Source organism: Perca flavescens, chromosome 5 (genome assembly GCF_004354835.1).
Source record: "Perca flavescens isolate YP-PL-M2 chromosome 5, PFLA_1.0, whole genome shotgun sequence".
Taxonomy (NCBI): Eukaryota; Metazoa; Chordata; class Actinopteri; order Perciformes; family Percidae; genus Perca; species Perca flavescens.
The window spans coordinates 5,980,725-6,007,977 of record NC_041335.1 but is presented as its reverse complement, the minus strand read 5'-3'; the positions used below and the strand labels follow the sequence as shown (position 1 = coordinate 6,007,977).

Below are 27,253 nucleotides of genomic sequence, written 5' to 3'. Positions count from 1 at the left end.
AAGAAAGATGGATTCGGTGCGACTATTTACATATTTAAAAAGTTTGTCTAGGTTATCATGAAATGAAACTCGATGGTGGTTTATACAGCACTACAATGTTAAAATTCATCTTGGGGGGTAATACAACATTCAAACCAAAACCAAACATTCTAATGGTGTATCCAGTTTGATTTCATTACATTTCAGAGTGTCTCTAACATAGAATAGTACTCCCCCCCCCCCAGCCTTTGTTAGATGTTCTATCCTTTCTGTGACAAGTGTAACCGGGAACATCAATCATGCTGGTCAGGATGTTACTGTGCAGCCAAGTTTTGCTCAACACTAAAAAATCTAAATTAGAGTCGGTTAGCAGATCACATTTCACAAAAATCTGAATTCTCATTGTTTTCTTTCAAGGATCAATCTGAGACGAAGAGTTCAGTTAAACAAAGTTTACTGAGTCCAGCATAAAAGTTACAACACAATTGTGGGTTCACAAACAGAGTCTAAGTTTCCCTAGCGACAGACATAAAGTCAGAGCTCGGTCCACCAAGATCTCCTCTGAAAATGAACACCCCTCTATCCTCTCCCTCAAGCTTTTATCTTATCCTCACAGGGGGGTGTCCTCTAGTACAGAAACTGTTACCTTTCACAGTCCCAACACTCTCAGCCTGAGAGTGTTGGGACTGGCTCTAGTTTTCTACCTGACGTAATATAAGCATGTTTGCTCCAAAAATCTATTTAAACAACACAATAAATATGAACATGAAGGGAGATTTATTTTATTTTGCCGGCCGGAGAAAACAACCTGTTTCAACATCCATATCTACATCGAATGAAATCTGAATAGGCGGCTTACAAGGAGACATTAAATGCAGCATTTGGTTTTAATCCAACAGGTTTGTTTCCAAGGCAGACATACAGTATAGTTTTACACATTCATTTTTTATTTACAGTGTTTTAAACAATCGCGTTATGTATGTCAGAGTCATTAATTAATGTATCTTCATCACAGACAGTCATAGATCTCTATTGTGAATTCAGTTCAACATACAGAAGGCACAGGTCTTTTCTTTGTAGTCATTGCAGCATTGGAGCTAACTTGTGGAATTACAAATCATAAAATGATACAGCCTTGAAAAGAAACACAAAGCATTTCTACACCTGTTACTGTAAAATACATAAAAACATAAAAAAACAAAACATGAGGAAGACTATAGTTAAACAATCATTTATTTGTCTGGAGTGCGATGATGACGTATATAAAACAACACACAACATACAGTACATCAACTGCAGCACATCACCTATTCTTAAAAATAATATATCAGTTACATGTAATGTAACGTCATTTTATTTAGACAGGACAATGCACAATTAAATATTAATCTTGTATAAAAATAAGGAGAGATGCATTGCAGCCAGGTTTTAGCACAATTGCTATTTTCCGCCCGTATTCCCATGTAATGGTCATAGTAGCCATTCATTTATTAAGTTTTTTTTCCAATGGCAATGCCACTTTTGGTCTGACGTACCCCAAAGCTCTGTCAGATGAACCTACATACCCTTTCTTTGATTTCTAATTTACATTCCAAATATATAACACTATCCGTTTTATAAAAATAACATGTTTTCATACAATTGAATTGCCAATATTAAGGTTGGTTTGGTCAGCAATCATACTAATTAATGCTAGCCTACTAGACCACTACTACTTGGAGTGAAGCTGAATGTTTAAACCATTTATCCATTGACTTACATAACTGCAACATGTAGTGTTCAGGTGTTAAATTGTACTTCATGTGTATATGTATATACTGTATATTCTTTTGAACAAATTATAATTTATATTTTTTCAAATTCAGTTAAGTTACCCTACAATCTTTTCACGTACCCCCTGGCAGCAACTATAGAAGCACACCCTGGTAGAGTTGTTCAGATACCAATACCAGCCGATAAATTCCTCCGATACTGACAAAAACGCTTGTATCGTTATCGGGGAGTACGCAAGTCAACCACGTAATTTAGCCTGAAAAAAAAAAATCAACTCTAAAAGTAGTTTCAACTGGATGAAACAGCTCCCCACTAGCTTGTTAGCATTCAGACCAAACCGGAAATCAATTCTTCTTGGCCGCTCTAAAAAGCAGTATCCTACACAGCACGGCGAAGAACAATTGATTTCCGGTGTGTAGTCAGTTGAACTACCGTTTTGAACTGTTACTGTACTATATACAATTTTAAATCTCTTTTATTTTACTAAATTGAGTATACAGCTTTTGTTTCTAGATTCATTTATTTATGTAAATTTTTCAGTTATGATAATTTTTTTTCAGTTATGATAATTTTTCCATTCCATCTATCTATCTATCTATCTATCTTTAAATTGCAGGAACGTCTGTCTGTGTGTGTGTGTGTGTGTGTGTGTGTGTGTGTGTGTGTGTTACACGCATATCTTTAGAACCGTTAGTCCGATGGATTTTAAACTTGACAGGTGTCTTGCTACAGGCACAAATAAGTGCAGTGCCAAGTTCAATGTTGTCTGGATTAGAAATGCAAAAGATATTGTTAAATATATAGGTAAAAGATGCACACACTGGCTTTTGCTGCTCTAGCATCTGGCCACTCCCCCTCTCACACTGAGGACCAGAAAGCAGCGGAGCTTTGGCAGCTAAAATGTGACATACACCTCAGAGCCATAAAAATGTGCAAAGTTGCAGTACTTTGGACTGTCTTTGACTTTGAATAAACCGTATATTCCGTCCGTATTTGGGGGGAAGGTAACCTGCACATCACACGCAGACGCCACATGCAGAATGCTTTACAACAGACTTCCGGTTTGGCGATGTAAGAGAGTGCAGCAGAGACGAGGACCTCCCAACCACACTCCGCTTAAACATACTTATGCGTCTTCTTTTTCTAATCTAATTGCTTCGCAATATAACATATAAGAACTACACCTAATCCAGAAAGCGAAATGAGCAACTCTAAGCAGAAGCAAAGTACCGCACCGGCAACACGGTCAGATGCTACCCCGGGGGGTAAGCTTGCAGTAATGGCGGCTAACGACACCACTATTAGCAACAAGGACATACCTGTAAAAGACAATACGGATAACTTGACAATGAGTCAACTAATCTCCAAACTGTCAAAACAGCGGGCTAGTTTAAAAGAAGACATGGCAAGTTTAATTCAAGACTCAATCAAGCCGTTACAGGCCTCCCTTGACACGTTACGCGAGACAGTCGGCTCGTTTCAGCACCGTCTTACATCTACTGAAGTACTGGCCGGTGAAAACTTTGAAGACACAAAATGCATCTCTTCTTGACCAAATTGACGATCTTGAGAACAGATCCAGAAGGGCAAACCTGCGTATTATCAACAATCCGGAAGGCGTTGAGGACGGAAAAGACCCCATCGGATTTATATTTGGGCTGCTTAAAGATACCATGGAGAACGTGTTTGACAAACCTCCTGAACTGGAGCGAGCGCATCGCGCGCTTCGCCCCAAACCTGGAGCAGGGCAATCTCCAAGACCATTTATTGTCTGCTTCCACCGGTTTCAGGAAAAGGAAAAGGCACTTCACTGGGCCAGACGACATGTCACTAAATTCAACGGAGTGTTGCTGCAGCTATACCCGGATACGAGTTCAGCCTTAGCGAAGAAACGCGCCGGATTCAAAGAAGTCAAATAATCCCTCTATCAAAAAGGCATAAAGTTTCAACTTCTGTACCCTGCACGTCTCCGTGTGAAACTCGGGGAGGAAACTCACACTTTTGATTCACCTGAGGCTGCCGAGGCTTTTTACAAACAACGCGTTCTTGTACAAGATTGAAGACGACTCTGGCTGACTGTAATGTTGTCTGTGAACTTAAATGGCACAGACAATACACTTCAAGCAATAAGGTGACTTTCTCTATCTATTCTTCTATCGCAATTCATTTAAAACTTCAAGAATAAACGGCATGTTTGTTTGCTTTTGTTTATGGTCTTAAAGATCATTCAGTAGGCTATATTGCGTAATATTGACACCATATTATATTCAATGTAAATGTTGTGGTGTGGAGTCTCTCAAGAAGAAGATTGTGAGGTTGAGAAGACTGGATAATCGGGAGCCATGCAATAGGTTTCTGCGGCTTGTTTCAGTTGGGGAAGCAAGCATTAGGAAAATGTTGTGAAGTTTTGTTCTAAGTTTCATTTATCCAAAAAGTTTTGGGAAAGTTTTGTTTTATGTTATGTTTTTAGAAAAACTGAATAGTGAGGAAACATTTATGTTGTTTGCAAGTTTGATCTGTGAATTTTTGACTAAAATGTATATTTGTTCATGTCTGATATGGCCGATTTAACTCCAGGTAAATCTCATGGGGGGTCGAAAGTTAGATTTGTTAGCTGGAATGTCAAAGGCCTAAATAGCCCAATCCAAAAATTAAAATCTGAAATAATATTTTTACAGGAAACCCACTTATGCATTGTCGATCATCTCAGAATTAGGAAACCATGGGTGGGGCAAGTTTTCCACTCTAACTTTAACTCTAAGGCAACGGGAATTGCCATTTTGATACACAAAAGCATTCAATTCACTGCCTCTGCTTCTATTGCAGATCCTCAGGGAAGATATGTTATAGTCTCTGGGATATTATATAATGTCCCTGTTGTATTAGTTAATGTATATGCGCCTAACTATGATGATGTGAGTTTTATTAATAAGCTAGTATCTTTATTGCCGGACCTAAATTCCCATCTTATGATTTTTGGTGGTGACACAAACTGCGTAATGGATCCGTCCCTTGCCCGTTCTAATCCCAAATCTTTGTCCCGTTCTAAGATGGCCCAAGCCTTAGCTACATTTATAGATCAAGTAGGGGTGGTTGATCCTTGGCGATTTCAGTTTCCAGAAAACAGAGAATATTCATATTTTTCACATGTTCATCACTCCTATTCAAGAATTGATTATTTCTTTATTGATAAATCTTTTCTTCCTTCTGTTGACCAAATCGAATATCTACCCATTGTGGAATTAGACCATGCTCCTTTACAATTAGACCTTAGTTGCAATTTGAGGTATAACGAACGACCTTTGTGGAGACTAAACACGGCCTTGTTATCAGATCCTGTGTTTTGTACATTTATTTCCACAGCTATAGATAATTTCCTATTATATAACTGATCCGAATCTATTACAGCATCTACATTGTGGGAGACACTTAAAGTAGTTATTAGGGGAGAAATAATTTCATATACTTCAAATCTCAATAAAAAACGTAAAAAAAAACTGGACAACTTAATTGATTCTATAAGAAGGGTAGATAACCTCAACTCTACGTCTCCGTCACCTGAACTTTGTAAAGAGAAGTTGAACCTTCGTTCAGTACAATCTTTTATCAACAAATAAAACTGAATGGTATTTATTACGTTCTAAAGGTTACACTTATGAACATGGAGAAAAAGCAGGTTGACTTCTAGCCCACCAGCTAAAATCTAAAGCTGCCTCTCAACTTATACCTCAAATTTGTAACAGTAATAATGATTTAATAGTTAATCCAATTGAAATTAATAACACTTTTAAGAACTACTTCTCAAATGTGTATACTTCTGAAAGCCCTGAATCAAACTCCGAAAGTTTTGAATTTTTGAACAATATAGATATACCTACCCTCAATTCTGCGCAGGAAACTAATTTGGACAAGCCCATACAAATAGAAGAGATTTTAAACTCGATCACATTAATGCAGAACAAAAAAACTCCTGGCCATGATGGCTATCCAATAGACTTTTATAAAAAATTTGCAGATAAATTAGCCCCTATTCTTCTTGATATGTTTGAGAATTCACTGGAAAAGGGTAGCTTCCCACAAACCTTGAATGAGGCAAACATTATACTCTTACTAAAACCTGGAAAAGATCCCTGGAAATGTAACTCTTATAGGCCAATCTCTCTCTTAAACTCAGATTTTAGTAATATCCGGAGATTGTTAGGGGTAATACACTCGTCTAAACTTTCTCAGGACCCTGTTCCTCAGGTAGTCATCTCGTTAGATGCTGAGAAAGCATTGGAGTGGAAATATTTATTCTTTGTGCTGGAAAGATTTGGATTTGGTACATCTCTTCTCTCATTGATTAAGTTATTATATTTCTCCCCTTAAGCATCTGTTATTACAAACAGAGTGTGTTCAAAGTATTTTCCCCTATCACGGGGTACAAGACAAGGTTGCCATCTTAGCCCTTTACTTTTTACTTTAGCCATCGAGCCCCTATCTATAGCATTAAGACATTCACAGTATTTTACTGACATCAGCTGTAGGGGCATAGAACATAGAGTATCTTTATATGCCGATGATATGCTGTTGTAGCTTTCAATTCCGATCTTATGTATTCCACAGGTAGTTAAAATTTTGAAAAAGTTTGGAACTTTCTCAGGCTATAAACTGAATTTTTCGAAAAGTGTTTGTTTCCCCATAAACAGTAAGGGCCTCAAGATTTCAAATACTGTAATACCTTTTCAGTTGTCTTTAACGGGTTTTAGATATTTAGGTATAAACATCACACAGGGATTCCCTAACATTTACGAAGAGAACTTTGTTCCTCTAATTGAAAAGTTAAAATTAGACCTCAAAAAATGGAATTTGCTATTTCTCTCTCTTGCAGGTAGAATTAATTGTGTAAACATTTTACCAAGATTCTTGTACTTGTTTCAATGCATTCCAATATTTTTAACGAAATCCTTTTTTCAAAATTTAGACAGACTTATTTCATCATTTATATGGAGTGGAAAAACACCTAGGATTAGGAAGGAATTTCTCCAAAGACTGAAATCTCAAGGCAGATTAGCTCTTCCTAATTTCAGGTATTATTATTGGGCTGCAAATATCTCGAAAATACTTTATTGGCTTCAGAAGATACCCGGTGTGTTTCAGAGGCAAACTCCTGTACCTCATCATCCCTTCCTGCTTTAGCTTTATCTAAATTACCCCTTTGTATTTCTATGTATACTCAATGCCCAGTTGTTGCAAATACTCTCAAGATTTGGTTTCAATTTAGACAATGTTTTGGTTTCAAGGACTTCCTCATAGCCAGCCCTATATGCAAAAATCACCTATTTCTTCCAGCTCAATTGGACTCAGTCTTCAGTCAGTGGCAACAGACAGGTCTCGTCAAATTTAGTGATCTTTTCATTGATGATTGTTTTGCCTCTTTTTCCAACCTCTCCTCAAAATATGTAACACCTGTTTAGATATTTTCAGGTTCGTCATCTAATTCAAAATCTTTGTCCCACATATCCATTCATTCCTCCCAGTACAGGATTGGATTCAATTTTAAACATCCCTTTACATTTAAAGGGAATAATTTCTAATATATATAACACTTTAATGTCGATAAAAAATATTAATCTCGATAAAATTTGTGCAGAATGGTCAAAAGATCTGGGAGTGGATATATCAGAGGAAACCTGAAATAATGCATTATCTAGAGTGAATGGAACAACCTCATGTAATCGCTTGGGTTTAATCCAGTTCAAGGTCCTACACAGACTTCATTACAGCAAGGTTAGGCTGTCTAAGATATACGCAAATGTAGCTGATACATGTGAGCGTTGTCGCTCTGCTGAGGCAGACCTTGCTCATATGTTTTGGACTTGTCCTAGACTGCTGGATTACTGGACAGCTATATTTAAAATGTTGTCTGTGGTACATGTTAAGGATATCAGGCTTAGTTTTGAGATGGCTGTCTTTGGAGTACCTGAACAAGATGTGGTCTTGTCCAAAAAATGACAAGACGCATGTGCTTTTGCATGTCTTTTGGCTCGCGGAAGAATATTACTTGATTGGAAGTCAAGTAAACCACCTTTAGTTTCACTATGGCTTAGTGATGTGATGCTATTTTTAAAACTGGAGAAAATTAAATATTTTCTTAGAGGTTCCACCAAACGTTTTTATTCTGTATGGACCCCAATGATTTCTTATTTTGAAAAGAATGCAACTCTTCCCCCAAACTAAAAATAATTAAAAATAATTATTGATTTCAAAAGACCTGTATACATCGGATCAGATGAGGTAATCCGACACATTTGGCTAACAATGTTGTCAATTATTTTCTCACTGTTTGCAACATAAGAACTTTGTTCTTTTTTTTTTTTTCTTCTCTGTTCAGTGGGTGGGTTGTGGGAAAGTGGAAAAAACTGTAAAAACAAGGAGTATTGTTAAACTTGTTCTGTATGTGATGCATCACTCTGTTCTTCCTTCAATAAAAATATATATATAAAAAAAAAAGAATGCTTTACAACAGTGTGTGTGTGTGTGTGTGTGTGTGTGTGTGTGTGTGTGGGGGGGGGGGTGTTACAGCCTTTGACTCTTTTCCTGCTATTGCTGTGAGCTGGCAGAACATAACGTAATCTCGGAGATTATTCCTTCACAGTGCTGTGCATTGTGAGAAAATCTCAGAGATGAACCGGGCGGACACAGCCCTTTTCATCAGACTCACCCCGAGTTAAAGCAACACTTTTCCCACTTTGGTCCCCCTACAGGTGGTCTCATTGGAACTACAGCTCGCACAGCTGTAGTTCCAATGAGACAACCTCTAGGGCACATGTGTCAAACTCAAGGCCCGCGGGCCACATCCGGCCCGCGAATTAATTATCTTTGGCCCGCATGACAAAATGTATTTACTATTACAGCTGGCCCGCCGGTATATCGCAAACACCACCATAATAGTACAAATCCCACAATGCACTTGCCGTGCGTCGGCACGTCAATCACAGGCCCGCGAAAGTGTGCCCCAATCGTCAACTAACCCTCTCCCCAAATAATGGCTAAACGAAAGGTGGACTTTGAAAACAGGGGTTTTCAAGACAGGTGGGAGGCACAGTATATGTTCGCGGATGTAAAGGGAAAAGCTGTGTGTCTCCTGTGTGGAGACAGTGTGTCTGTAATGAAAGAATACAGCATAAGAAGACACTATGAAACGAAGCACCACGACAAATACAAGCATCTGGACACGACACAAAGGCTACAGAAGGTAGAAGAGTTAAAAAGAAGTCTGGTGTCACAGCACAGTAAGGAGTAGAAAGTACAGATAATTGCGTGAAAATGTAAGCAGTAGAAGTAAAAAGTATGCTGTAAATAATTGCTCCAATAAAGTATAGATACCCAAAATTTCTACTTAAGTAAGGTAACAAAGTATTTGTAGTTCGTTACTTGACACCTCTGCAAGCCACTAAACCTGTATGGAAATTAACACCTCTGCTGAAGTGTTGAATTCTTTAATGACCATACGACACGAGACACCGTCTCTCTCTCTCTCTCTCTCTCTCTCTCTCTCTCTCTCTCTCTCTCTCTCTCTCTGTGCGCACACGGTCCGGTTCTGGTGGTTGATTAACGCAGATATGTGCTGATTGACTCTCATAACGGGCCGGAGTCTGAAATGCTCTTATATATAAAAATATCTCTATATATAGGGATATTTTAAAATTTTAAAGAGGGATATTTTTTATATTTAAGTTTTTAATGCTCAAGTGGTATTTGAGACTTGTGCGTACGACAGCAATCAATGGTCAAACTGTTGAATGTGTGGATTCGTATAAATATCTGGGGATGATAATAGACTCCAAACTCACATTTGAAACTAACTGTGAACTGGTAAGTAAAAAAGTTTTGTTTGAGGAAACTGGGTAAATTCCATGTTGATAAATCCATCATGATCCTTTTTTTATAACGCTTTTATTGAATATGTTTTAACATTTGCGCTAGCAGCTTGGTTTGGGAACCTCAATGTGAAAAATAAAAACTCACTCAACCAAGTAGTAAAGTAGTCTAGCAGGCTGATTGGTGAGCCACAGCCTAACGTGGAGACCCTGTACACAAAACAGGTACAGCGCATAACTAGTTCAATTTTAAACGACAGTTCTCATTCACTACACACCGAATTCCAGCTTTCACCCTCTGGATGTAGGTTTATGATTGCCAGGTGTAAAACAAAAAGACACAAAAACAGTTTTGTTCCTGTAGCCACTACATTGAGGAACAAGTTATAGCTATATTTCGCACAAGTGTTTACTCGTTTTTTATGTAGGTTTATGTATTATCTTATTCTGGACCGATAAGAACTTTTCTGATGATGTGTGATAATGTGAGGATGTCGGAAAATGCGATGATGTGTGACTCTACTGCAAACAAAATCTACCTCCGGGTATAAATAAAGTAACTTGAACTTGAACTTGGTCCAGCACGAGGGGGCGGAGGACAAGCGTTCTTCCTCACTCTGTTGCCTGATTCTGACTCATGAAAAAATAAATAAAAAATAAAATAAAATAAAAGACACTGCATAAACTCCGCTACTGTGTGTTTATTTAAATATAAGTACACCATAGGCCTAAGAGATTGCAATATAAGCCTGCATTACTATTACTATAGCATACATATGTCAAGGGTGTATAAATTAAATAAACTTCAGCTGGAGACAACACTGTTGACCGCATCAGTGATCTCTTTCCATTTTAGATTCTTTCTACAGCCTTTAATAACAGTTTTCAGGCTGCCAAATAGTACACACGTTGGTGCAAATGAACCTTAGATATCAGGGTTTCAATCTCCACCTCTGAAAAGTGCCGCTTCTTAGCCGGATTACGTCTCGCCATGTCGTAAATTGCAGGGGCGAACCAAGAATATATTGGGGCATGATATTTAAATTATGATCGTTTCCAGCCACTGCATTTATCAATGTACGACCATTCTTACGCTCCGATTGGTGTGATACAAACATTTCATGAATCACGTGTTGATCCTGTCGTAAGAGTATAAAGAGTTGGAGAGACTTATCTGTGGAAAAGACTCACCGTTGGAAGTGTTCACCTGTGGAAATACGTGAGAGACATTTGGAAGGACTTACTGCTGGCTTGGCCAATAGCTGCAGCCTGGACTGCCGTAAGGCTGAGAAAAACTGTTTATTTTCCTGAGGGAGAGAATTATGATTTCAAGATGCCAAAGAGACATCCCTGAAGTGTCAGCATTCTGTTATGTTTTCATTGACTTCCAAGAACTTTAATAAATTCCTTGTTATTATTAGAACCTTGTCTCCTTGCACTACTTGAGCCACCCCGCTGACAGCTCTGTAGCCTCTCATGACGTCACAATATATATAGGTATGTATAAAAATTGTTAACATACTGGTATCGGATCGGTACTCTGTATTGGCGGGGCTCAGTTCAGGTATCGAAATCGGTATCGGGAAGAACATGGTATCAGAACGTCTCTACCCGGGTACAAGTACCCCTGGTTGGGAATCACTGCTCTATGATATGTTTTAAGACATTCAACTATATTTTTTACTTCATAATACCTCTCAGTTTGTCTGAGTGTATCTCAACCTGACCGGATTCTGACATGATCAAATTACAATAAAATATATCCCGCTCCTGGATTTCAGTGAGGGGACTTTACACTTCTGAATTTCTGCACAAAATAGTTTCTACAGTACATATGGTTTGAATCCCAGAATATACAAAAATAATCAACCCTTCCAACAGTCCAATTCCATTACCACACCCTGCAGTTCATTCTCAGTAGCGCAAATTGTGTTCAGACTCACTGCCACTGATGCTTTGCCTTCTCCGCTGCCTTCCACCATTAGACTTCCAGCTGAGTTTTTCGGATTTGTTGAGGACCTCCGCCCCTGTCTCGATGCCCAGGACCTGCCTCTGCACCAGCTTGTAGTATAGCCCCCCACTGGCCATCAGCTGACTGTGAGAGCCTTGTTCAGCCACATGGCCCCCGTCGATCACAATGATGTTGTCTGCCTTCTCCACAGTGCTGAGCTGATGGGCGATCACCAACACCGTGCGCTCCTGCATGATGTTGTTTAGAGCCTTCTGAACCTGCAGCAGATATATCAGAGATTAACAAAACGATCACTGAGATGAATCAGCAGCTCTCTGACACATTCAAAAGTTCATTAATGTAGCCTTTCACTCACAATGTGTTCACTCTCTGCATCTAGGGCACTGGTCGCCTCGTCCAGGATAAGAACACGAGGGTTGCGGATGAGAGCTCTTGCAATGGCCACCCTTTGTTTCTGCCCCCCTGACAACTGGGTGCCTTTCTCTCCAACATCTGGTGAATAAAAATGAGCAGTAATTCTGCTGCATGACTTCATCTTTATGAAGCACAGATGACAGTTAGCTCCATTTCCTTTTTATAAAACCCACAGTACTCTTCTAAAACAAACGTAATTAAAGCTGCAAGCAGTGTTGGACAGGCCCTCGCTCCTCTGCCCGCGTTGGGGTTACTGGTGGACGCCTATCCTTGCGACCGTGCATTTGCGCGGCACTCAGACACTGCAAATCGTCACCAATGAATAAGGAACTCCCTGCTGAGTTCAATGATACCTCACACAAGACTCTATGTCATATAGTTCATTAGCTGTGAAAGGGGCGTGGCTAAAGCATAGGGGGCAGGCCAAACCATGACCAATGAAAACGGAAGTCTCTGCTGAGTTCAATGATACCTCACACAATAGTGTACATCAAATGGGTCATTAGTTATAAAAAGGGGCATGGTTAAAGCATCGGGGAGCGGGTCAAACCATCACCAATGAATAAGGAACTCTCTGCTGAGTTCAATGATACCTCCAAGGGGGTAAGCTTCGCTTCAGAACTCGAACCTCCTATTGCGCCATTTTGATGCTACAAAGCAATCCCCTCCCGTTAGCATTCCATTGACTGACATTCATTTTGACGTCACTTTGACAGCGAATAACTTTACATCTGAAGCGTTTAAAGAATCTATTTGTCCATTGTTTATTTCTAAAGAAACATGACAATGTATAAAAGGCTCCATTACCTTGTATCTCATGTTATGGTTCCGCAGCAGACGTTTTTGTAAAAATAGGTAACCGTATAGTACAGGAGAGGTTAGGTTTAATTACTAATGTTAACTAGCATTTTAGTTAGCAATAATTAGCCTGTGCCTATGTTATCTCCTTACATATACCTACGCTCTCCGTCTCTGCAAGATTCGGAATGATTGAGATTTCTCTTGGCACAGCTACCAGAAGACTTCCAACTTTCAGACAGGTTGCTCCCGTCAGGGGCGGTTCTACATTGAATGACGCCCCAGGCGAGACCCCCTCCGAGCGCCCCCCAACAATTTGTTTTTGTTAAGGTGCCCAATCTCTACCTCCAACATTGCCAAAAGACACAATATAGAATAAATATTCGAAATAGCACAATCCTTCATCACACAAATGTGAAGACACACTAAAGAGAATCTAATGATTATACTATAGCACTAAGAACAGAAAACCCAAACTAAAACTAAAACCTGACCTTTCTGGCCTTCCTGGCCAGTGAACCGTTCCTGGGACATGGTTGACCTCAGGTAACCTGACTCCGCCAGATGGATTGCTTTGCATTTGCTCGGCATATCCATCTGGGAACTTTCCGTTGGAGAACCTTTGGGAAGGGGCGGAAATACTGGTTAGCTGATTGGATGAACTATCTGTCTATCACCTATGTTGGTGATAGACGGGCCAAATCAACCAATCAGATCCACGAAGCGTATGAAAATACAACCACAAGCCTGCCCCTGCTGCTGCAGGCAAAGCATAGCTCGTTAGCTCAGCATGCAAGCAACATGTCGGTAAAGGATATTTGCCGTTTGTGTAAAGAGAATTTAGGAATAAAAGGCACCATTTCAGGTTCCCGGACCATATTCCAAAAGAAGGATCCAAGAGAAAAAAAGCATTAGCGAGCGGCTAACAGAATTAGGGCTACCGCTGTCTGAAAATACTGGTTAGCTGATTGGATAAACCATCTGTCTATCACCACCTAACCCACCTCAAAACCAACGCTGATTGGCCCGGTCGTTTGGCTAACGGCTCCAAATTTTCTCTGCCTCAAGATGCCAGACTGATCTGCGAGTGGAAAACTGGAGCTTGCGAGATCAGGACGGTCTCACGAGGCTAGACCTCAGGTATGACTTGATCAACTTTAGTTTGGAAAAGCTCCTCTCTGCTTGAGCCACAGTGACTGAAAGGGATGGACTGGGACCAAAAATCAGCCCTGGCATTTTGGCCCAGACCGGCCCACCACATAAGATCACAAATAGATAGATAGATAGATGGATAGATTTTTCTTGATCCCAAAAAAATTATGAATGATTGAAGCAGCACAATATCAGACACACAGCACACACAGAATATAAATGAAGTAATAGGATACAATATACATGAAATAATAAAATATAAGAACAAATAATTTTAAATATATACACGTTAGGGAAAAAAACTGTACAACTGTTTAACTAGTATTGATAAAGCTGTACCCGTCCTTTATTTATATATATATATATAATTTCAAGAGACCCTATGCTATAATTTGAAGAGGTCTATCATGAGTTTTTGTCTGTCAGTGCAGATAGAAATGCATCAATTCTCGTTAAGAATGTTTGCATGTGCAACGTTTATATAGGCTACTAATGCAATCATACAGTAAAGCATTCCTACTTTTTTATTGTTGTAGTGTTATCATCAACAGTTTGTCCACCACTCAGTTTTATCAAGGGCCAAAGTGTTTTAAGGGGAGTTGTGCTTACCGCAGGTTGTAGCCTCACTCCCTCATCTCTGTCCCTCTCCTCCTGAGTCTCCACCCCACTGTGCATGTCACTGTAGCCGACACCAGCACCACTATCATCGGCCACGGGAGCTGATGAAGGTCCTGCTACTGCCGAAAACATGTCTTTTCACTTTTTTCTTTTATTTGAGATGCTTGGGTTACTTTGTTTCATTTTGGCGTTTAGACCATTGACATAAAAGAAAGGTTTAGACTCGTCTTGCTCCGTCTCTGTGTACTTCCCATTTCTCCTGTCACCGTGTGTTTATCTTTCGCGCCGCAAGGCACTGTTACGGACTAGTCCATTTCTTTGTGAAAGTAGGGGGTGTTGACCTCTCTCAGCAAGCAGGGCGCCTGCAGCTGCTGGGGGCGCTGATCTGCCAATTCCCCACACAGTGAAATGATAGAAAAACCGCCACTCTCTCCCGTCACATTTACGTCGTCTTTCTCAGTTGGAGGCTGCGCAGTAACGCTTAGCGCTCACCGGAAAAGTGCTTCTAATATCCTTCACTGGTTTCCGTCCAGAGCAACGGGCTCTGTTGGTCCATTTTATATATGTCAATGGATACCTCACACAAGGGTCTACATCAAACGGGTCGTAAGTTATAAAAAAGGGGCATGGCCACAGCATAGGTGGCGTGTCAAACCATCACCAATCAAAAAGAAACTGCTGAGTTTAATGATACCTCACACGACAATGGGTCACCAGTTATGAAAGGGGCATGGCTTAAGCATAGGGGGCGGGCCAAACAATCACCAATGAAAAGGGAACTCTCTGCTGAGTTTAATGATACCTCACACAAGGGTCTACGTCATACAGTTCATTAGCTGTGAAAGGGGGCGTGGCCAAACCATTGGGGGCGGGCCAAACCATCACCAATGAAGAAAGAACTCTCTGCGGAGTTCAATTGCATTGAGTTCGAGTGCATTTTGATTTCTGAAGGAACTGACTACTGGACTGCTAGATATTAAGCTAAGTACTTACTTTATTTGGGTTTTTGCTGCTTCTTCTACTTTTCTACTTTCTTCTGCTGCTGTGTTTTTTGTTGGATTGGTTGTGTTGTTAGGCATAATTTAGTGGTTGTTCTTAAAGTGAACTAATTAGTGTGAATTGGGGGAGTGGAGATTAAACGACTCTCAGGTGCTTTTGACTGATTAGCCAGGGTGTGGCCTCCCCACCGGATTCTGATTACATAAGTAAGCTAAAATCAGACCAAAAGTCAGAGTGCATTTTGATTTCTGAAGGAACTGACTACTGGACTGCTAGATATTAAGCTAATTATGTACTTTATTTGGGTTTTTGCTGCTGCTTCAACTTTTCTACTTTCTTCTGTTGCTGTGTTTTTTGTTGGATTGGTTGTGTTGTTAGGCATAATTTAGTGGTTGTTCTTAAAGTGAACTAGTTAGTGTGAATTGGGGGAGTGGAGGTTAAACGACTCTCAGGTGCTTTTGACTGATTAGCCAGGGTGTGGCCTCCCTACCTGCTGTAGCCAACACCAATCCCTTCCTTGTATTTAATATTGGCATTAGCGTGAAGAGGAAGCTTCAGCGGACGAAGACTCGGAGGACAAAGACAAAGGAGTCTACGCAGGAGTATTCGCGGGAGGCTAAGTGGGAAGTTAGGTGGGCTTGATATCTCATATCTCATTTACACTGCTCGGTGTCGTTACCCGGAAATGTGCTGCTTCTCCATTCCTGTCCGTGTTTCCTCTCTGAGATACTACAAACCACGCATTAGCTCGCAACATTTCTGCAACCCTAACTCTCTTACCTATCCCACCCGTTCCACACACACTCAACGCCTTGTTGCAGGTGGCCTGTGGAACTGCCAGTCTGCCACTCGCAAGACTTGCCTTGCCAGCCTGAAATCCCTTGACTTCCTTGCTCTCACTGAGACCTGGTTTACACCAACCAACACATCAACCCCTGCTGCTCTCTCTTCTGCCTACTCTTTCACCCACACACCAAAACCCACTGGTAGAGGCGGGGGTACAGGCCGACTCATTAACCCCAAGTGGAGATTTTCTCTTTACCCACTGCCATAGTTCACTCCACTCTCTTTTGAACTTGATGCTGTCACCATTACTCATCCGGTAAAACTAGTCATCATTGTTATCTACCGTCCACCAAAAACCAACACTTGACTCCTCTGATGTCAATAACTATAGACCCGTCTCCCTTCTTCCATTTCTATCTAAGACTCTTGAGCGTGCCATTTATAACCAATTCTCTACCTATCTCCACCAGAACAACCTTCTTGATCCCCACCAGTCTGGCTTCAAGGTTGGCCACTCAACAGAAACTGCCCTCCTTGCTGTCACCGAGCAACTTCACATCGCTAGAACAACTTCTCTCTCTTCCATCATCATCCTTCTGGACCTTTCTGCTGCCTCAGGGATCAGTCCTGGGCCCCCTCCTCTTTTCTCTGTACACCAACTCTCTCGGGTCTGTCATTCAGTCGCACGGCTTTTCTTATCACAGCTACGCAGATGACACCCAACTAATTCTCTCCTTTCTTGAGTCTGAAACTCAAGTAGCAGCACATATTTCGGGCCTGTCTGACTGACATCTCTTCTTGGATGTCCGCACACCATCTGAAACTCAACCTTGACAAGACTGAGCTCTTTTTCCTTCCAGGGAAAGTCTCTCCTACCCAAGACCTGACTATAACAATTGACAACTCTGTGGTAGTCCCCACCCAGACTGCTAGAAACCTGGGTGTGACACTTGACGACCAGCTCTCCTTCACTGCCAATATTGCTGCAACCACCTATCGTGTAGATACATGCTACATAACATCAGAAGGATACGTCCCCTTCTAACGCAGAAGGCGGCTCAGGTTCTGGTTCAGGCTCTAGTCCTCTCACGTCTAGACTACTGCAACTGCCTCCTGATTGGCCTGCCTGCATGTGCCATCCGACCCCTGCAGCTCATTCAGAACGCAGCAGCTGGACTTGTCTTCAACCTCCCCAAGTTCTCTCACACTACTCCGCTCCTCCGCTCTCTTCACTGGTTACCAGTTGCTGCCCGCATCCGCTTCAAGACACTAGTACTTACATACAGGGCTACAAACGGATCGGCCCCAGCCTACATCCAGGACATGGTTAAACCATATACCCCAACCCGCCCACTTCCCTCTGCATCAGGCAAACTGCTTGCTGCCCCCTCACAGCGAGGATCACTCAACGAAATCCCGACTGTTCACTGTCCTGGCTCCCAAATGGTGGAACGAGCTCCCCACCGATATCAGGATGGCTGAAAGCCTACACATCTTCCGCCGAAGGCTAAAAACACATCTCTTCCGACTACACCTCAGATAAAAAAATAAAGCTTATTTAAAGTAAGTAAGTAAGTAAGTAAGTAAGTAAAATTTATTTATAAAGCGCTTTTCACAGATAAAATCACAAAGTGCTGTACAAAGGAAGAGGTAAAACAAACAATGTAGTATGTATATACATATGTAAAATTAAAGTGACACTAGTGAAAACCCGTCAACCAAAAGCTTTCCTAAATAAACAGAGTCTGCCAGACGCATGGACAAGGGCAGGGCGTTCCATAGTCTGGGAGCAACAAACTCAAAAGACAGGTCCCCTCGGATCTTATAACGAGTCTTAGGGACTACAAGCAGGTTCTGGCCAGCGGACCGAAGGGTCGGCCAGAGGAATACTGACTTCAAAAGGTCCAGGATGTACTGTGGGGCCTGACCGTTTAAGGCTCTGAAAGTCAGTACTAAAATCTTAAAATCAATCCTGAATTTTACAGGGAGCCAGTGGAGAGCCGACAAGACTGGAGTGATATGAGACCTTCGAGGAGCACCTGTTAAAAGCCTAGCAGCAGAATTTTGAACAATTTGCAGTTTGTTCAGGGCGGACTTATTCAGACAAGTAAAAACAGAATTGCAGTAGTCAAGTCTTGTTGATATGAAAGCGTGAATTATCATTTCCAGATCCTTTTTTGACAATATTTTGCGTATTTTACAGATGTTCCTAAGATGATAAAAGCAATTTCGGACGAGCTGTTTTGAGTGTGTCTCCAAAGACATGGCTTGGTCAAACACAACCCCCAAGTTTCTGAGACTGGATTTGACAGAGAGGCCCAGAGAGCCAAGGTGCTGTTTGATCAGTGGGATCTTATGGTCTGGAGCAAAAATCAGCGTTTCAGTCTTGTTTGAATTTATCTGCAGGTAGTTAGTGGCCAGCCAGTCTTTGATGGAGGACACACACTCTAGGAACATGGACAAACGATGGAACTCAGCATCATTAAAAGAACAATACAACTGGACATCGTCGGCATAGAAATGATATGATACATCCTTAAAACAACCAATAATTTGACCAAGTGGCAAAATGTACAGTAAAAACAAAATAGGACCCAAAACTGACCCTTGTGCCACTCCGCAGGACAAATTGGCCACATCAGACTGTACATTGTTTACAGCAACATTAAAGGTTCTGCCATGAATATAGGAAGAGAACCACTGAAGTACCGATCCTGAGAGTCCCATCTCATTTTGAAGCCGATTGATCAGTATACTGTGATCCACAGTGTCAAAAGCAGAAGTCAAATCAAGAAGTACCAGTACAGTGTAGCGACCAGAGTCTGATGCCATCATCACATCACTAGAGACTCTGATAAGGGCTGTTTCAGTAGAGTGTAAAGCTAATGTACTTGCACTTACTACCTGTTGTCTGGAGTTTGAACCTTCACAGTTGAAAGCACTTAATTGTAAGTCACTTTGGATAAAAGCGTCAGCTAAATGACATGTAATGTAATGATACCTCACACAAGACTGTGGGGGGGCGTGGCCTAAGTTCATGGGCGTAGTTAAAGTATAGGTGGCGGCTGAGTATCACATGTAGACCATAATTATAAGTTTCATGTAAATCAGATGATGTTTGTCATATAAGGCGGATGTCCTGTTGCCAGATGTCCTCAGGCCTGGACTTTTGTCAATTGTGAGAAATTTCGGGCAGATACAATGACGTACACTCAAGTTACAACAACTTCTTTGTTCATCGATAAATGCTCAAAATGGCCGCCACACCACGGCCACACTGTTGGACAAAAAATTTTGCTTTTAATAACCAGTCTTAGGAATTATGAAAACTTTCAAGCCAATTGGACAATGTACACTCAAGTTACACCAACTTCCTGTTTCGATGGCGAAACGCACAAAATGGCCGCCCAGCCACGGCCATGCCCTATGACGAAAAGTTTCTTTTAATAACTTATCATCTTTAATGTCTTAAGATGGCACAGACCAAATTTGAAGTTGATCGAATTAAATCTTTAGGAGGAGTTCGTTAAAATACAACATGTGGAAATGACCACAATCGCACTAATTTCAAACTTTCAATTCAAAATGGCGGACTTCCTGTTGGGTTTTAGGGTATGGCTCCAATTATGTTTTTTGTATGTCTTGACATGCTACATATGTGAACCAAGTTTCGTTAGTCTACATTAAACGTACTGCATGGGCTCAATTTTTTAAGTTTTGTCGGGGGCGCTAGCGAGCCATTTTTGTGCGCCTATTCCCGAATCCCTTAAAATACGTACATTTTCACCAGATAAGTGAGTTATTTGTTAATTGGGGTCAGATCCCACTGAGTCTAAATGGGAATTCTAGCAGGAGACCACAACAGGAAAACTAGTATTTCAATCAGGAGAGACTTTGTTGCAAATATGCAAAGGTTTATTTGTATATATGCATAATATGAAATGTACAGAGTCTTCTGAGATTAGACTCCATCCTTGTGAAAATAATTTTAAAGGGTAGAGAAACCAAGGCATATCCACCCCAAAACGTGACGAGAACTAGTGATTGAAAGGCATGAAAGGAAACATACCTAACTTAATGGGCAGCAACAAATCTGTATAGTGATTCAGGCCGGTGTGGTAATTCAGGCCACATAAGAGGGAGGAAAAATAAAATCACGGCAATTCGCGCCGGTATGGCAATTCAGGCCAGCAAACGGAAAGGAAAATAAAATCACAGCAATTCAGGCCGGTATGGCAATTCAGGCCAGCAAACAGAAAGGAAAATAAAATCATGGCAATTCAAGCCGGTATGGCAGTTCCGGCCAGCAAACAGAAAGGAAAATAAAATCACAGCAATTCAGGCCAGCATAACAGGGAGGCAAAAATAAAAGGCAATAGGCAGAAAGTATGACGAAAGCATTTTTTTTATATATAGTTAGAAGAAATTGATAGAATGCAGTAATGAGCAAGATTAACTCCGTAGAATGTGAGAATGCAAAATCAGTGACCATGAGAAGTACACCACCACCAGTTATAGGCTATATAATGCTTATCAGAAAATTATGGCTTTATGGATCTCTGGTTTGCGAGGACGTTGTCGACATCGGGACGAATATAAGATAAGTAGCAGAGGATGACCATCAAACAAGTTGTTAAAAAGACGTACATGAGATACCTTGATTTGCCGCAGTAGTAGCAGCCCCTATCCTAAATGAATGACCTGAATGCTGAGGTGAACGTTTGATTTGAGAACTAGCTTTAAATGATGGCTAAACCAAAATTTCGACGGGGAAATTCCCAGGAGTAAGAAGTAATGATGCGAGGGAGCTAAGAGGCCTAAGCAATAGAATTTATCATGGATTTAAAAGAGCAGAAGAGTGTGTCTGCGCGGGCAACAAAATGGAGCAGCGACCTCCACGTTTAGAATGTTGTAAGCAGTAATGATTTGAATGAAAGGCCAGATGCCATGAAGTTAGGCCATGTTCAACATCAGTGATAACATCACGTTAATTATGCTGCAATAGATGATGAGGTTACATTGAGCACACTCTAAATAAGAGGTCAGTTTAACCATGCTGCAAGAAAAAGGACACGTAAAACATGCTCAATGATGAGGACTTCGAACATTATGAGATCCCGTTAGAAGTGCAATGAAAGAACAATGAATAACCACCGCTTCGCCAGATAAGATGGATCTACCGCTGCCATAGCCAGTATAGGGATTCCCCCCAAAAACTAAAATTAAGCACAAAGTAAAAAGCAACTGCACGCATTAAATTATAGCGCCTTCGTAGTACTCCGATACTAAGCTGACGCTAGCGCGTTAAGACAGAGAAGCAATAAACACCTAACAAGTATGTGAAAAGCAAGTGAATATCAAACCAGCAATCAACAGAAGATGAAATGTGCTAAGGCAATTCCTTTAAAAAGTGATTTGAATGTGTCCGGGTAAATACAACGAATTACCTACCTTTAGCAGGCAGCAGCAGATATCTAGGTAACATTGAAATAGAAAATCAGACATACAGGATACTGCAATTAGGCTCAAAGGTGATGGAATGAGAGGTCGACCTGACGATCATGATACAGTGAAGAGGTCACAACGACTATGATGCATATTCCACGCTGAGGTTGACACGGCCATGAGTGAGTCTTTACGCTCAGTGAATGACGCATGACTAACTGTCGAGGTCAGCCATGACCAGAAAGGTGAATAAATAGCGTAGTGATTATGAAACTCGACCTACCACCGGTTCCATGCATCACTTACCAGGGATTAGCCAAAAATCTGTGTTTTGCAGAACACAGCGCCGATAGGGCTACCGTAGGAGGTTTAGGTGGAAGATGAACAACACTGCAGTGTTGCAGGGACGTAGATGAAATGCCTGATTGGCAGCAGCGCAATCCTGAAAGAATGCTCTGAATACGCTGAAGGGATAGGTTACTTTGACAAAGACATCTTTGCAAATAAATAATGAATAAACAAAAGAAGCACAATGAAGACCCCCACGGATAATGTGATGAAGATGAAGGTAGTTAGCGGAATTCGAAGCGATTGCAGCCTGTTTGATAAGACAATTAAATAATCAATTAAAATTGTCAATTAGCCGGCAACGGTGATATGACACCATTTTGTACAACAACAAACGCAATTCGTGGCTGAGAATACCTTTGTATTGATAGACCACTTACCAGATACAATGAATATAGTGCTACTTACCAATGATGTGAGCATAAGGCACGAAACAATACGTATGGCAAGCAGCAGATGACGATGAACATATACAATAAATTTTCGGATGCAGAATATAAATGCCTCAAGCACGCTGCTTGACGTCAGCAATGAACTAACTGATAATGATTTGTGATAGCTCCGAAGAAGAAACTTTTAACATTGCATGTTGTTTCCCTATCAAGAAAAGAATGTTACACCTGCCCAGGTATTAGAAAAGTGATTTAACTCCAGAGCATGTCACGAGTATGTGACGAATGCATAAGAAAGCTACTCCATCGCCTAATCAACATACGTATATTATAAATGTATAAAACATTGTTGAAGAGAGTCTGAAACTTATACCAAAATATTTTCGCATATTTAAAAGAGCTGCTTCTCTGCAATTCCCCGAAGCATAGACGGAGTGAACCGCTAGAGGGCTTTTAGTTTAACAGTAACAGTTAAGAGTCATCTGCCACCGCAAATGTGCACATGAATTTAAGAATGTCAACTAAGATGTCTGAGAGCATGCAAATTATAAGCAAATGTCTGAAAAAAGATAGAAGCAGCTTGCCTAATATGCCCTTCAAAGAAAAATAGATGTGGCCTCCCTAATGTGGTCCCTTAAACCTGATGCATTTTATTAGAAGTAAAACAATGTCACTGGAACAACGGACCAGCTCTTCACTCTCGCAAGGATCCTGGAGGGAGCCTGGGAGTATGCCCAACCGGTCTACATGTGTTTTGTGGATTTGGAGAAGGCGTATGACCGGGTCCCCCGGGAGATACTGTGGGAGGTGCTGCGGGAGTATGGGGTGAGGGGGTCTCTACTCAGGGCCATCCAATCTCTGTATGACCAAAGTGAGAGCTGTGTCCGGGTTCTCGGTAGTAAGTCGGACTCGTTTCAGGTGAGGGTTGGCCTCCGCCAGGGCTGCGCTTTGTCACCAATCCTGTTTGTAATATTTATGGACAGGATATCGAGGCGTAGTCGGGGTGGGGAGGGGTTGCAGTTTGGTGGGCTGGGGATCTCATCGCTGCTCTTTGCAGATGATGTGGTCCTGATGGCATCATCGGCCTGCGACCTTCAGCACTCACTGGATCGGTTCGCAACCGAGTGTGAAGCGGTTGGGATGAGGATCAGCACCTCTAAATCGGAGGCCATGGTTCTCAGCAGGAAACCGATGGAATGCCTTCTCCAGGTAGGGAATGAGTCCTTACCCCAAGTGAAGGAGTTCAAGTACCTTGGGGTTTTGTTCGCGAGTGAGGGACAATGGAGCGGGAGATTGGTCGGAGAATCGGGCGCAGCGGGTGCGGTATTGCATTCAATCTATCGCACCGTTGTGACGAAAAGAGAGCTGAGCCAGAAGGCAAAGCTCTCGATCTACCGGTCAGTTTTCGTTCCTACCCTCACCTATGGTCATGAAGGCTGGGTCATGACCGAAAGAACGAGATCCAGGATACAAGCGGCCGAAATGGGTTTCCTCAGGAGGGTGGCTGGCATCTCCCTTAGAGATAGGGTGAGAAGCTCAGTCATCCGTGAGGAGCTCGGAGTAGAGCCGCTGCTCCTTTGCGTCGAAAGGAGCCAGTTGAGGTGGTTCGGGCATCTAGGGAGGTGTTCCAGGCACGTCCAGCTGGGAGGAGGCCTCAGGGAAGACCCAGGACTAGGTGGAGGGATTATATCTCTAACCTGGCCTGGGAACGCCTCGGGATCCCCCAGTCGGAGCTGGTTAATGTTGCTCGGGAAAGGGAAGTTTGGGGTCCCCTGCTGGAGCTGCTCCCCCCGCGACCCGACACCGGATAAGCGGACGAAGATGGATGGATGGATGGATGGATATTAAAGATGCAGTAGGTAAGACTTATAAAACTAACTTTCTGTCATATTTGCTGAAACTGACCCTATGTTCCAGTAGAACTACATGAAGCAGGCCTTATCCTCGGACGAGGATACGGCCGAGGACGTGGCAGAAACAGGAGCAAAAGCAAAGGAAGAGGAGAACGCGGAGAGGCAGAAAGAAACTGGGAACCCAGATGGACACGGAGCAGAACCAGACACGAGTCGTGATTAACATCTCTGGCAAAGCCATGTCGGAAGAGAGCATCCAAGTCCTTTCAAAAGGGTTATCTTTTGCACCAACCTACTCTGCAAAGGAATTTGATACAAAGATCGACCTCTTCCGATTCTACAGGAATCTTCACCTCAAGACCTGGTACAAGTCACAGGCCACACCTGCAAGTTCCATGGACACAGGTCAGACAGTTGTTTGTTCCCAGAGGCGACTTTTTAAGCCTAAATCAACTTTTTGCCCACTGGTTCAGAATACAGCATTACATATATTTGCTAAAAAGGTGAATTATGATATTGAAAATTTGTTTAACCAGAAAAGATCACCTAAGCAGAGTAATCTGTCTCACACCGAAAAGAAGGCGTTGGAAGCATTATCCAGAGACAGTGATCTAGTAATTAAAAATGCAGATAAGGGTGGTGCCATAGTAATTTGGGGAAAGGATATGTACATAAAAGAGGCTCATCGTCAGTTAAACATCACAGAGTTTTACCAACCACTGACATTCAACCCTATTGAGTCTCTTAAAGAGGAATTGAAACAACTACTACATGTGGCCAAAGACAATGACTGGATTTCTAAATCTGAACTTGATTTTCTGTGGAATGAAAACCCAAGAGTGGCATCATTCTACATGTTACCCAAAATCCATAAGTGTGTGGATAACCCTCCAGGGAGACCTGTTATCTCTGGTAATGATAGTCTGACTGAACCAGTCTCTAAGTTTATTGACTATTTTATTAAACCCTGTCTGTCTTCACTCCCAGCATTTGTCCAAGACACCACAGATGTTCTGAATAAGATCACACAACTACAAAACATAGGCTCTGATACATATCTAGTCACTATGGATGTAGAAGCATTGTATACAAACATTGAACACACACAGGGTCTTGCAGCTCTGACACATTTTTAAGTAGGAGACCTGAGTCGGAAATACCACCCACTGATTTTTTATTGTCATTAACTAAATGGACATTGAATAATAATATCTTCATCTTCCAGGATAAGACGTTTAAACAGATAAAAGGCTGTGCTATGGGGGCCTGTTACAGCCCATCATATGCAGGTCTATTTATGGGAAAATGGGAGGAAGATTTTGTCTTAAATCAGGAAAAGAATGCCTTCTTTAAAAACATTATGTGGTGGGGACGTTACATTGATGATGTTTGTCTGTTTTGGACTGGTTCAGAGTCAGATATGAAAGAGTTCCATGTTTATTTGAATAACATTAACCCCAACATTAAACTATCTTTGGAATATAGTAAAGATTATATTAATTTTCTTGACCTTACCATATTCAAAGACGATCATGGTGCACTACATACTTCAGTGTTTAGAAAACCTACTGACAGGAACACTATTCTTCATGCTAGAAGCTTCCACCCCAAGTGGTTGAAGGAAAATGTTCCATATGGACAATTCCAGCGAGTCAGGAGAATTTGTGACCTAGACAATTCATTTGAGTGTAAAGCAAAAGAGATGACGTCACACTTTAAGGAACGGGGTTATAAAAACACAACCCTCCAGGAAGCATACAGCTGGGCTAAGTCTGCAAATAGGATATCACTTCTACAAAGAAATCCACCTAAGCCAACAAAAGATAGACCCATTTTTGTTACCACATATAGTACAGAGGCAGACCAGATTAAGAGAATAATAACAAAACATTGGGGTATTATTGAAAGTGATGAGGTGCTTGGCCAGTTGTTTCCTGAGCCACCTTTGGTCACTTTCAGGAGATGTCCTACAGTTCGAGAGAAACTGGTCCGCAGCCATTTGAAACCAGAAGGCCAACAAACTTGGTTGGGATCTAAACCCAAAGGGTCATATAAATGTCAACACTGTAATCATTGTACAAATGTATTACAGTCTAAAACCTTTGTTGATACTGTATCCCTAAAACAGTTCACTATCAACCACTTCATAAGCTGTAAAACAGTATTTGTTATATACAGACTGGAATGCCCTGAATGCAAAGTGTTCTATATAGGAAGGACTAAGAGGCGTTTACAGGACCGTTTGGCAGAACCTAAATATGCAATTCGCACGGAAAACATGAACTATCCTATGGCGAGGCACACAGGGAACACCATAATAGTTATCCATCGACCGTACAGATCTGTGGAATTGATCATATTCCATTGTCACTGAGGAAAGGGGACAGACAAAAACAACTAAACCAGAGAGAAAGTTTCTGGATTGATAAACTGCAGGCTACTAGTTATCCAGGCCTAAATGAAGTGTTTTTCTTTAAGACCATATTGTTTATTTTTCAATTGGGTCCATTTCTATTTCTATTTGTGCTGTACATGTTTTGAATTTTGAATTTTACCTTGGTTTCAAGTCAAATACACTGGTCTATTTATGACCAATGAGGACATCTAGTGGTCATTCTATAATCCTACAACTCTGAACCTTCCTCTACCAAAATGAAGGCTTTTTCATTGGTTGTGTTTCTTGATTGGTCTGTTTGAAAGCAGTATAAGAAGGTCTCTTCCTGTTTTGGAAATTGATTGACTCCCTGACGAAAGCTTGTATGCCGAAACGCGTCGGAGTACTTTAAGATGAGAAGTTGTTGATGTTGTCGATTCGATTCTTTGGCTAAGTCCTGGATCTTCACAATCCTACCTACAGCACCA

At 41.3% G+C, this 27,253-nt stretch overlaps 1 protein-coding gene across 1 annotated transcript in view; it reads right to left on the bottom strand.

Annotated features, from left to right (window-relative positions):
• Positions 1-27,253, bottom strand: part of abcb9 (ATP-binding cassette, sub-family B (MDR/TAP), member 9) — a 58,560-nt gene that overhangs the window by 19,646 nt on the left and 11,661 nt on the right. The window contains exons 11-12 of the mRNA XM_028577664.1: positions 11,942-12,078; positions 11,558-11,843 (exon numbers count right to left, since the gene is read on the bottom strand). Coding sequence (XP_028433465.1) covers positions 11,558-11,843; positions 11,942-12,078 — 423 coding nt within the window. The remainder of the gene's footprint in view (positions 1-11,557; positions 11,844-11,941; positions 12,079-27,253) is intronic.